At 46.5% G+C, this 13,298-nt stretch overlaps 1 protein-coding gene across 1 annotated transcript in view; it reads left to right on the forward strand.

The window, feature by feature from the left end:
• The window catches only part of CDHR1 (cadherin related family member 1), a gene marked incomplete at its 3' end in the record, with an annotated part of 84,368 nt that overhangs the window by 38,022 nt on the left and 33,048 nt on the right, over positions 1 to 13,298 (forward strand). Inside the window, exons 5-9 of the mRNA XM_080402815.1 lie at positions 449 to 544; positions 9,303 to 9,448; positions 10,297 to 10,347; positions 11,675 to 11,764; positions 12,268 to 12,354. Of these exons, the coding sequence (XP_080258941.1) occupies positions 449 to 544; positions 9,303 to 9,448; positions 10,297 to 10,347; positions 11,675 to 11,764; positions 12,268 to 12,354 (470 nt within the window). The remainder of the gene's footprint in view (positions 1 to 448; positions 545 to 9,302; positions 9,449 to 10,296; positions 10,348 to 11,674; positions 11,765 to 12,267; positions 12,355 to 13,298) is intronic.

A 13,298-nucleotide genomic window follows, 5' to 3' on the forward strand; every position in this document is an offset into this window, starting at 1 on the left:
GGCGTAATTTTAAGACAGAATGTGTTTAGAATACTGGGTAAGGTACCGAGGCACTGGGAAAATTTCAGACTTGCATGTGTAGAGCAGGGGAGAGGTGTACAGTCATTGTAAACTGTCTGGAACTGATGGAGATGTTTTAGAGAGATCCTGCTACTTGTTTTGTTTCTGTTGGTTTTGGTTGGTGGATTTTTTTTGTTTGGGTTTTTTTTTTTTTTTCATATACTCTCTATTTGCTGCTGTATGAATACTGGCACAGTGGCATGCAGGAGTAATTTTATTAAAAAATCTGTATGGATATATTTCTGAAAGTTCGTTGCAGCAACTGGGTATGTGACATACTCATAGTATTCCCAAAACAGCTCCTGGTTACTGAGAGTCAGGCAACAAAGCCAAATAACTGCCACCTACAAAATGCTTTTCTTTGCCTTCTGTTTTGTTTTAATTGCAGTTCAGGCAAATTATGCCCCCTATTTCTTCGATAATGGAGCCAGAAGCACGAACGGGAACATGGCACTTCTCAGCCTTTCGGAGGACACACCTGTTGGTCAGTATTAAAATCAGTATCTTTAAACTGTGAAACCGGAGCTGCTTGCTCTTTTGATTAGCAACATCTGTTTGGTTGTAAGTTGTTATTATATACTGTGGTCTTTAATGTTTTTCTCTCAAGCTTTTAATCAGCCTCAATTTAAAATGACCTGTTTGAATTGTAGCTGTAATTTAAAACATGCATTTTAGCTCCTTTTCTTGGTCCACCAGCATATTCACAGTATCAAGGCACAGACCTTCCGGGGTCAGAAATAAATCCATGGTGGCGAGGGACTACTTACAACTTTTGTAAATGCTTATGAGAAGAAAGGCTAGTTGCTAATAATTTTATCAGCCTTGGGAAGAGCAAGCTATGCATTAAAAAGTAACAGAAGGATGATTTCCTTTGAACAGTTATCCCATTTTTTTCATGTTTACAGTACAAATAGTAGAAAATGTTTCTAGATGGAGTGAAAACAGCTTTGTCTAAATAACTGATGTTTTTTAAAAAGGTTTAGTTTTGTTTTATTGAAAATTCAAGAACTAGTATATTTTTCAGCTTTCAGCGTTTTGAGGCAGGTCTGTTTATGCTTCTTTTAACTGTAGTTGCATTAAGAAAAATTAAGAACAGAAGGGTGATTTATAATCTGTATTTTCCACGGGGAAGAATAATTTCCTAACATTTAAAAAAATTTATGTAAAATACATTACAGTGATGAACACTACCTTTTCTTCAAACATCGCTCTGTGGTTTTGTTTAGGATTTGCTCCTGTTTGTCTGTAGCTTTTATGGGCTAAATCAGAAGAGTATTTAGCTATTGCAAATTGGGTACCAAAGCACCCATTAATTACCCTCATGCACAGAGGAGAAAGATGGCTGCATGGAGGGGTGCATCCAAACCCCTGTCCTCCCAGGGCTTGGGCAGCTTGGGGAGGTGAGGGAAGGATCCAGAGGGAACAGCCTCTTCTGGAAGACTGATGCTGCCATCTTTGCCTTCCTAAAAGTGACCAGGGATCACTCACTGCTTTGGAAGGCAGCTGCCTGGGGTTTGCTCCAAGTCTCCATTTCTGGCCCATCTGTGTTAATGCCAGCCAAGATCCACACCGGGCATGCTAGGGGATGGGGAGAGGGTGGCTGGGAAGCAGCGACTTCTCCTTTGCCTGCTTAACCAGAGAACAGGAGGGGGAGAAGGCGGCACACAGCACAGAAGTGACGCATCTAGCCGATGAACTGAAAAAGAGCTTGCTTCTGATGCAGCAGGGTTTTGCTATAAGCTTGGTCAAGCTTAAATGGAAACCTCGGCTGAAGGCCAACAGTAATGTAGTGGCACTTGCAAAAGCCAGAGGCAGCCCAAAGAGCTGCGATTTTTGCTGTACTTCTGCCTGAAGTCACATGGAAACCACACTCGCTTGGCCTTAGTGATCTGGACAGCCCTGCTGATTGCTGGAGTAAGATTAGCCGGCACAATCGCTTGTCTAGTAGGGTAGGTAAGGCTCGTAAGCCCAGGGAGCTGCAAAATGGGACCCCGACTCGGTTTGTTTGGGGTGATGTTTGCCAATTCAACCGCTCAAACCGCAAGCAGTACAACGCGCCGGCTTGCCATCGAACTCCTGTCCCCTGGCGTGGTGCCAGCTCGCAGGCATCTACAGAGCATCCGCCTCTCCCTGCCACAGCTGGGAACCTCCAGCCTCCTGCCTGGGGATGGGGAGCTGGAGATGGCACGCAGCAGCAACACAGGCAAAGACGTCCTTCTATCAGGACCGCAGGGCCACGCGGTGTCTCAGGTGACAGCACTCCCTGCAGCAGCAAAGGACAGCAGTAATTTTCCAGCGCTGGGACCCAGTGCATCTGATCTGGGACTCCAGGCAGGCAAAGAAGGAAAACGTGCATGCCTTGTCAGCAAAGCAGCAGTGTGAGGGATCAGAGCCTGTGTTAGTGCTCTTGTAACTGGCCTGAATAAGAATAATGACAAATATGTGACGGGCTTTCACACGTGCTATGGTAACGTTAGCAACTAGACTAGGTACGTAGAGGTCCCTGGAGGGTTTATGCTTTGGTTGCAGCAGTGCTGAAGCTCAAGCTGCTCTGTCTTCAGTGCTGGTGTGACTCATGCCTGCTGGCTTCATCCAGAATGTGTTTACATTGGCTGGCTTGTACTTCTAATTTGCTGTATAAACGTGCTTTAAAAGACAAAAGAAAAGCACCTTCTGGCTTAGAGCTCCAAAGGTGCCACTAAAAGCATTTCTCTGAGGTGAAAGGTTAGGAAGTGTTGAGTCTAGGCTTTTGCAAAAGGCCTAGAGAAACCCTTCAGAAAGGGAGATAAGACCTTACTTTTTAGAAATCAAAATGTGGTAGCTTTGCTGGGCAGCTGCCAGTGTTTCTTTGGGCTAATTCACAGAACACCTTGACTAAAAGCTGCGAGTACCACAGTGTCCTGTCTTCTGAAAGCACTTTGGCAAGTTCCCTTGGTGCATGGCTTCTCGGGATTTGCTTGGTGCAAACTCCTGCTACTACGCACTGCCCACATCGGCACAGCCGCTCCTTGGGGATGCTTTGGCAGAGAGGCTCCCACGGGAGGGCAGGAATGGTACCCATGCTTTGGGGCCACAGTGCTGCGTGTGCGTTTGGCTTTGCGCAGGGCAAAGATGACCAGTGTACGTGTCAGACCACAGTCAGAGTTTCATGCCAGAGCTTGCTGCGGACTCACACACTGCCCATGCTAAATGGCTACCAGGCTGGCCCTTTTCTGTGGCCCCGTAAGGGCCCCCCTCACACCGCAGAGGAGGCTATTACTTTTCATCCCTCTGCCCTGACATCCTCCGGAAGGAGGAGAAGGCATCTGGTTTCCCATGTTGGTGGCCAGTCCCAAGAATCCTCACTCCAGCAGTCGTCTTTCAGTTTGAGCAGGATGATCAGTGACAGAACAGGGGAATTAAAACCTTCATATGTTTGATTCTGGATGGCTTCACTCAGGCTTAGGTGCTGCGAAAATGGGCAGGTTGCCATTCGGTCTTCCCTGGGCTTACATAAAATTTGGAGTCATAGGCAAGATGCTTTTCTTGGCAGCAGCCGGTGCCTGATGTGAGCAATGCCATGGACAGCAGCTTTAATAAACTTCCAGGAATTTTACAGTCTTTGGCGCTGCTGAGATTACAAGCAGTTGGCAAAGTGGCATCTGCTAGTTATATTCTCAGGCATCTGTAGGCAAGGGACGTGCAACCTTCTGGAGCACCAAAAGGAGACAATGGATTCTCTACGTGACTGTAGAAAGAGAAATTGCAGCGCTGCAGCTGCAGGAATGCATCAAATTTAAGAAAATCATGTTATCATGCTCATACCATCCTTTACTTTCTTTTTCCTTGTGAAATTTTGCTTAGTTGTAGATCATTGTGATCTACCAAGATACATGCATTGTGACATAAGTTATCATAAAAACAGCAAACAGTATTCTTGTGTGAAAGCTTGAAAGTGTCTGCAGATTCCCAGATCCTGTTTATTGCTGCAGAGCACGAGACCCCTCGAGGTAAGAAGGGCCAGAACAGCAGCCCCTTTCAGTGCCAGATTTAAGAAGAATGGGAAAAGTTAAGAACTGAAATAGCAGCTGCAGCTCGTGTGGCTGTTCCGCAGGGCAGGTGGGGGAGCAGCTCTTTGCGAAGAGCTGCCTGTGTACATACAAAATGTACGTGTGCTCCTAATGAGGGTCTTAAGGCATGTGTAGGATGCTATTTCGGGTTGTTTGTTTCATCTTACCTCATTAATCCCTGTAAGCCCTCATAGTGGGGACAGAGCGGGACTGAGAACAGCAGCAGAGCAAGGGATTGAAGCGTACGCAGAAGGCCTAAGTTCATTACTCTCTCAAAGCCCAAGCATCGTCAGTGCTTTGGAGATCTTTGCGTGCCCCTCATCCTCGCAGTTTTCCTTTCTTTTTTTCCCCATGCCCCCAACGAGTATGCATTCCTCTCCATTAACAGCCAGTTTGCAGAGGTAGTTCTTTGATCTGCCAGCTACTTACCCCTGGCTGACCCACCACTTCACATCTCTCCATCCTTCAAGCTCGCCCTGTTGTTCCCACACGCTCCTGGTCTTGTTTCTTCCCACTGTTCACAACTGGCTGTGGAGAGACTCTTGTCCCCTCTGGTACCCATTGTTCCTTCCCCATTTCTATCACCCTGATCCAACTGATGGTCCCCAAACTGTTGAGAGTCCCTGCTAATGTGTTTCCCAGTCCTTCCTTCAGTGCTCAGTGATCCCTCCCTGGCACTCTGCCATCTCTGTGTATGTGTTTCTGTATTGTATTCGCCACAGGCACAGTAGCTGCGGGACCTGCAAGGAATTTTTTCTGCCCACAGTTTATTTTCAGCCCTCCTTGTCACAAAAAAATATCTCAGCAAAAGAATTAACATGCTGCTTTTTGTAAATGATAATTCCTTTCTGACTGGCAAGGACACAGACATGGACAGTTTAGTCCAAGCTGCATCTTGAAATCTAGAGACCCACCAAGACCTCGCATCCAGATGACTCTGGGAAGGCTAAATTTTTAAAGGTGTAAAACTACTCAGCTTCTTGCAGAAATGAAAATCTCCCCCCTAGGAAAGCTAGGAGCTGCTGGACCAACACCGTTAGACACAGCCTGCCTCCCGCCTCGCTGCGCAGCACGGGGAGCCCTGCATGGTACAGCACTGCGCAGCGGTGCGCCGGGGGCTCGCAGGTCTTACAGCCTTCGCCTTTGTTTTTATTCTTCTAACAGAAGCTGGAGGTACATCAGAAAACTGCCCTCAGGTGGCTTCTCCTCGCTGTGGGTGCCACAGGGACGCACCGCTGCTGCGGGTGGAGTAGTGTTTGGGGCCCTGTGCTGAGCGCTTGCCGCCATACCTCCCTGTCCCTGCCGCAGGCACTTGCAGTGCCAGGGCCATTTGTGCTGCTGCTGCAGCCGCCGTGGCTTTGGGGATGCCAGTCCAGGCCGTGCCTCCGCTTCATCGGCCACTGCGGTGTGCAGGGGGGGAGCAGGAGTCACCTGGCAGTGCTGGGGAAAGAGCGGTAGCTGGTAGGGAGTGGGAAAGGAGCTGGTTTTGAGGTAGTCTTAGTGTGTGGTCCATGCCCTCCAGGATCCTGAGCTTCCCTTTGCTTTGCATGACCTTGGAGCGCAAAGCGTCCATCTGCAGGCTCTGTGTTAACTGACATCGGCTTTCCTGCTGGGGAAATGGGCTTTTGGCTGAGACAGGTGGACAGCAGGCACGTAACCCTGGGCGAGATGGTGTTTGCAGTGACACTGGGAGCAGAGGTGCCCTGTCCTGGGAGCATGGCCACGGATGTCCCTCTCAGCATCTTGTTAACAGATGTCAGCTGTGGTGGCAAAGACAACCGGGAGACTGAGCATGAGCCCAAAATGTGCTTGGCTCGTTTAACTTGGCAGGGAGGGGGTTTGATCGCCAAGTGTCGCAGAGCAGAGAGGGAGAGCATATCTTCAGTGAAAGGGCAACACCAGCCCCAGAGCACATGGGCAGAGGCTGGTCAGGAATAAATTTAAGTCAGAAATGAAGTAAAATGGAGCAATGGCATCATGGGATAGCCGTTCAGCCTTAGTGTCAGGAGCAAAGAGCAAACAATTTTTAAGATGGAATAGGGAAGCAGAGTGAAATCCTGGTGTGGCTCACGGGAGGCAGCTGTAGCAGGGAGCAGTGGGCCACTCCCCCAGACCTGCCCACCCCAGCCTGCTGCACGATCCGCGAGGTACCAGGAGCATCCAGCTCTGCCGACTGGGGCCCTCACACGGCATTTGCCATATCCCCAGGTACGGGCTCTTCTATTCCCTTATCTTTCTGACAGGGAGAGACTGTTTTCTTCATACTCACTGATAAGATTTTAGCTGCTTTTCCATTTACGTCCTTTTCAACCGTTAGAGATAGCACACTGAGAGGAGATTTTTAATTGGCATTAACACTCTTCTGAGAAGTGTTCCCAGGGGTGTTAATGATATGGAGAGTACTGTGCAGTGAAATTACAATTCAGAAAAAAATTAGGAATAATAATAAGCTATGAAAAAAAATTTTGGTCCACAGTCCAATTTAAAAGGCACACAAGTGTCCCATATTATGAAAAATGAAGAAGCATCAGCTTTAGGTAGGAAGCAAACAGTCCAGTGTAAAGGTCAATGATGTCCTTCATTACTTGCTCAGAAACCTCAGTAATTTCAGTCTGTACCAATATCAATGTTTCTTCTCATATTTAGCAGCAAGAAAAATCCTGTTTTCCTTATAAAAGAATTCCAGGAAAACGTAGGAGAGAAAATTGTGTGATCAGGAGAGCAAGCCCAGGTCCCAATGTATTCACCTAAACTTTCGCAGTCTGTTCTTCCCCACACGTGCCCTGCCATACCTGAGGAGTGCTCTGCAGTTCTTGTTCCGTCGGCAGCTGAGGGCAGCCCCACTCACGGCACTCGACCTTGTGCCTGGCTGTTGCCCCCAGGCTCCGAGAGACCCCCGATGTGGGTTGCGGTGTCCGTCCTGTTTCTGCTCTACATGGCAGCTCCACAGCCATCCGCCTTGGCTAGAAACAGGCAGGACAGCCAGTGGTGTGTAAAGGGGAAGGGGCAGGAAAAACTAAAAGCAAGGGGAGAAAAGCGACTAGGTAGGAAAAACTGCTAATGACTGGAAAAGGCTGAAGAGAAGTGCTGTATTGATAATGACATCGGTGAGGTGCTGACAGTTGACACCTGAATTCTCGGTTTGGCCCCAGCTGTGATAGTAAGGCAAAGCTTTTGAAAAACAGGAATACATGCAGCCAGCGCTGGTGCTGCAGAACCTTCAACGGTCTTCAATTTTCCATCTCTTATGTAGACAGCTGTACCAGGAGGCAGGTGTCCTTGCAGGACATGATTTTATATCAGTGCCAGTTTATTCCTCTCCTTGCATTTCTTTGTACTTACACAGTTCAGTTGTTACAATCAGAAAAGCATCTCATCGGACTGCTCATTGTCGTTCCCTAATAATTTTGGGGGACCTCGGCTACAGGTGTGTTGTTATTTTTTACTCTATTTTGTGGGAAAATTCCGAAAAATGTGGAAAGTGTTTTGTAGCTTTGTGAACCAGTTTTGCAGATCTTGACTATTTGTTACCTGGCTGAGCTGGCTCGTAACAGGATCTGTTGTTTGTGCTCCTGTGGGCCCACTGGTATTTGCAATGGGAACGTGTTTCTGCGTAAAGTCACCCCAATATTGCCTTGGTAATTATCATAGGAGAGTTTACTCATAAGTGAGCACAGATCCCATGTGGCTTGGCATAATTTCTTGCTATGCAAAGAAGACAGCCTTGTTTTCTGAATATCACCGCTGATGCCTGGACATTGTGTGTCCATTAAGCCCACCAATCTGTTTACTTTACATTTTGCATGCCAAGGAATAAGCAAACGAGGAGTGGAAGGCTGCACTGCAAAACTGAGGAAATGTTCAAGCAGCTGACCTGTCTGTACTGTGGGCAGGACCTCGACCAAAGCTCGAGTTAAATAGAAGCGTGTCGGTCTGGTCACTGAAACACTCCACTGTCACTGTAGAGGGTATATGAGGAAAAGATTACGGCTTTTGAGTACGGAACTAAAAATCTCTCAAACTCAAGGCCAGAGCAGTTTAAAACTGGAGTCTTCTGCTAACTGTGTTCTTCCTTAACTTTCTGCTAACCTTCTTAGCAGGGATCCTTCCACTGTATCTTTGTGTTCCATGCACAAGCCAAACTCCCTACTAACCAGTGAGCTGCTCAGCCACAGTATTTCCAGTGCAGAGAGCTTTGTGGGATGTAAGGCAGAGTTTCTGTTCTGAGTATCTCAGGTACCTTACCCAAGGCATAGCGGATCGGAAGGAAACAACAGCGGTTTATATTTCAGGCTCAGTTAACTGGTATTTGTAAAGTGCTTGAAGTTATTTGGATGAATATATTAATGCACAGTAGAATGACAGACATGTAAGTTTAAAAAAATAGTACTAATAAGCCGTCACCATGTTTTGCAAACGTGGGTGTTATAACTCCCCCAGGAAGTATGACTTCTGATAAACAAAGTCAGTTTACTGGAAAAACTGGCACCAATTTCTCAAATGTTCAAAAATAGAATTAACAACCTCTCTTTCCCCAGCTTGTGAAAGAAATACATTGATGAGTTTGGAGAATTTCTTTGTGGGTATGAGCGTGAGTGGGTGTGTCAGAGAATTTAATGAGAGGGAGCTAATGAGGGGGAGTGAAGTAGGAAAGAAGACTTTTGCATCTACTAGTTCTGAAAATGGAAAAGCCACAAATGCGCTTGTGTCTCCTGAGCTTCAGAGCTGGGGTCCAGTGTTGTGGGAGCTCTGGACTGCTGGATCCTCTGCCTGCTCGCTTGCAATTCCACTGTTACCGTAGAGCAGAGGTGCGTGAGGGCATTTTGGTGCCGCTGAGGTTGTCACCCAGTCGTACATCAGCATCGCTTCTGACTCACTGGGGCTGAGAGTTAGCCAAGAGCTTGTCATCTGTGCAAACGCCATGGTGTGAACAGTATTGATCTAGGCGCAGTTCCACAGGGAAGGGCCTGAGGTGAGAGAAACGAGCGCTGATAAACTCAGTTTAACCAGTAGGCTGAAAAGTGGCAATCGGGGCTATTGACCTGTCTCCTTCTCCGTATGTCTCAGTAAGTGGATTTGATTCACAAGAGCTTTGCCTGCTGCCAGGTAGCTCAGTCACTAAGGAACACGCCAGTGAAACATTCACTGACTGAAGTAACCACAGGGAAATGCTGATGGACACTGATTTTTCAGGTACCCATGTGTACACTCTGAATGGAAGTGATCCAGAAGGAGATCCCGTGACGTACGGCCTGGCCTATGAAGCTGGATCAAGACGCTACTTTTCTGTTGATGAGGACCTTGGAAATGTTACGCTGATCGAGGAGCTCGACAGAGAGGTACACTGAAATTGGCAGCGCTCCATGTGTTTGTGGAATTTCCTTCCATTTAATTTGATCTGTGGCTCTGAGGGACAATGCCGATGTATTTGCCTCTGAAATGTGTAGTATACTTTGCAATTCTGAAACATTATGCTTCACTCATCATATTGTTTTCCAGTTGACTTGTGCCACTGACACTGCTATCAAATTTTTTGGCAGCTGTCTGTCCAGCTTGCGGCAAAGAGAACTTTACTCCTTACCCCTGTCTCCCCCCACCTGCACTCCACCAAGAGCTTAGGGGTGGTTACAGTCCTCTGGCCTTCAGCCAGGGGACTCTGCCGTCATCAGGAGGAAGAGGTCTGTGTAAGCAGTGTTCTGGGATGCCTCTCTAGCTACATCACAGTCCTTTAGCCCATGTAACCGTGTGGGTTAAAGGTGCTCCCAGTGACAATGGCCCAAAGGCAGCCTTATTCTGGATCACAGGCATTGAACCCTTCACGTCTCCTTCGCAGAAAGGGTACGCAGTACTTGGTAAACCCTTCAAAATCCTGTATACTGAGACCGAGGAATTTTGAAGCAATCCTGCCTTTTTAGGGAGTGTTTCTTGAAAAAGAGGACTGATTTTCACTCACGCTTTACAGGACAACAGGGTTTCCCAGACCAACCATCTCTTGACAGTAGCCACACAAAGTCCAAGCAGCCCAGCAGCTGGAGCCTCTGGGGGGGCTTCCTGGCCTCTGCTCTGATGGCTTGGTGGTATTAGTTGTTACTTTGATCTACCTGCTGAGGCGCATTTACATCTGCAGTCCCTTTTCCAATCGGGGCAAACACCATCTCTCTAACAAAGGCATTTTCTTGGTTTGCAGAAGGAAGATGAGATTGAAGTTATTGTCCGCATTTCAGATGGCCTGAGTACAGTAAGTATTGAAATATGCTGTAGTTTATCAAACTGTCTGTCCCCACATATCTCCTCCTATTAAATTACCTTACAGGGACTATCTCATTTTACCAGAAAACATAATCTTATTAGAGTCTTACCTCCTGTTTCAAGAGCCAGTGAACTCCCAGGAGCTCAAGTCTCACCCCTGCTCCTTGCTCAGCTACGTGAGGACAATTCCAATGTCGTGCAAGCTGAAAGAGTGTCTTAGTGGCCTGAGCATTACCACAGCTTCCTGTGAACTTTCACTGTCAGCTCAGTAGGATTCATACCTAAGAAATATCTGGAGGCTTTTTAGAGAAATGCATGACGTTATAGGAACCAGTTGTTGGACACCCAAGAGCTGGACTGTCCCTCCACCCCCGCAATGTTTCTCTGGCATGACATTAAGAAGATTTGCTTAGGCAAAGGTGATGGGAGTTTTCTCGCCTGCTGCAGAATAAAACTTTGATCGTGCCTAATCATGAAGGACTTACCTGAGGCACTGCACAAGCCTAGCTCTACAAATTCCCTTGGCATTTCCAGTTTACAGACAGATGCTGTCCCATCCAGGATATTACTCTGTCGAAAAGAAGGCCTGGGCTTCATCACTAAAGGTGTCACAAAAGCGGGACCCTTCTGCTATCCGCAAGACTGGATAACTCTAGAGTTCTTCCTCACCTCAAACAGATTAAGTGAGATTACTACAACAAATGTTTGGGAGGTGCCAGCATCCCACAGGCACAACTGCCCTGGCAGCCTCTGTAAATAGGAAATAATGGGATCTCATCCACGTGTCCACTTGGACGCACCTAGGAAGTTTTGTTGGTCAAATATGCCTGCTTCTGTATTTTTAGAAAGAGGACATGCATTTTGTTGAAGATGAATTGTTACATGTTAGTAGCATGTATTTGCCCATCCAAATTATGCATGCTATTAACCTAGTATCATGATATCAAAATAGGCATTAATGAATGCTCTTTTCTGTCTGTACAAAAGACACTGACAGTGTTTTGTATATTCTCATAAAATACATCATGGTCTCTTGAATGCCATAAAGAAGAAAACTTTTGAAAATCAGCCCAAATCTGTAAAGTATAAAGCACTTCAAGACCCCCTATTTAGTTTGGAGATGTCTGGTTGTTCTCCACAAAGAAAATTCTTCTGGATTATGGGATTTTCTGTTATGTGCTTAGATTCAGTAGTGCAAAAATACTCTATTACAACACAATTTTTCATTGCCTTTGACTACACCGTAGTAGGCAAATGAACAGTTAAGTGTTAAAAATTAGCCTGAGTCATAATATGTTCTCCATATTCTACTTCAGGTTTCTGAAAAAGTCAGGATCCTTGTAATGGATGCTAATGATGAGAGCCCGGAGTTCATCAATACACCTTACATAGTCCAAGTCCCAGAGGTTGGTGAAGTTCCTTTGCATACTAGAACTATATTTCAATAGGACGTAAAGAGGAGCTAATATGTTTTTGGTAAAAGAACAAGATGTGCAGGACTAACTTGCATTCTATTGTTTTAGGGTTTGGGTAGATACTGAGTACTCACTGCAGACTTGGGGAATGAGTCTGTAGGTACTTAAGGGGTGTTATTTTCTGGGTAAGCTCCAAGATGTGAGTCATTGGCAGTTTTCAGAAGTTACTTCAGTGGGAATAGGATGCGTTCTATCTTTGCTGAGATTTTGTCATTTTTATTCCGAAAAGTGTTTCTCCCTTCTTTTTCTTCCCCAGTTTTCTCCATCTTTAATCTCTTCCCTCTTTTCTTTCTGCTCTCTGGTTCCCTCAATGAATTTATATTCTTTCTGCCATCACTCTCTTTTTCTGCCTTCTTGCATGCTTATTTTTCATTTCTTCTAACTCACCTGCTTTTCCACTCTGGTGTGACTCTGGTAACTCTTTCTGGTCACAGAACACTCCCTCCGGCAGCAGCATCTTTAAGATTGAGGCAGTGGACAAAGACACAGGTTCTGGAGGAAGTATCACGTACTTCTTGCAGGTAAGGTATTACCTGTACCTTCAAAAAACATCTGTCATTTATTGAGCTCTCAGAAATCAGGTTAAAAATAATTTGAGGGTTGAGCCTGCTGCTAGTGCCTGTAGGACCAAATCTGTGCTGCGCACAAGAAGGCGAGCGTTGGGAGAACGGGTGTCGCTTGACTGCAAACAGCCGGGTGCAGCCCGGCAGGCAGAGGGAGCAGCTGGAGTTGCCACTGTCACTCCTGTGCTGGCCAGCAGGACTCCTCACAGCAGGGCTCCTACTGGCCCTTTCTTTGGAGTGACGGGGAGAGCAAGTCTGACTTGTAATCTCATATGCATGTGGGATTTTTGAAGCGTGAAACAGCTCGCTTTAGAAAGCAAAATGCACTGGAAACCCAAATGAGCGCTTCGGTGTAGCTGGCTGGTGCGGAGCTGCGCGCTGGGTCGCAGTGTGAAATAGGAGGTACCAAGTCTCACGGACAAAGCCATGCCTGCCTGAAGCCAGCCTTTCAGCTGCCCCCCCCCCCCCCCCAGTGAGAAACAGAAAGGGCTCCGTATTCACAACTGAAGTGCTGTATTACAGGCCTGCTGCATGCCAAAAGGGAAACTTTTGGCGTTACACCCTTCAAATTCCTTCTTCCTAGGAGCAGCTTCCTCCAGATTAGCTGCAGTTCCCCTTATTCAGGAGGCAACAGGAAGCAAAACCAAAGGCAATTTGTTGCAATGTTTACTTTGCATACAAATATGAGGATACTTACATAAAACTAAAGCTAACCCTGTTAAGAGCTTGGACATACTGTGCAAGAACACCTTGAGTGCCTTATTGAAATTTAGTACTAATTGCACCAGTTATGATCCTTTTAAAATACCGTGTGTGTAGGACACAATTTTGCGCAGGGCTTTTTCCAGTAAGCTGATAGACTCTGAAGCCAAGGAACTACAATTTTAAACTTCTGTGGCTAG

Source organism: Falco punctatus (genome assembly GCF_963210335.1).
Source record: "Falco punctatus genome assembly, chromosome: 9".
NCBI classification, from domain to species: Eukaryota; Metazoa; Chordata; class Aves; order Falconiformes; family Falconidae; genus Falco; species Falco punctatus.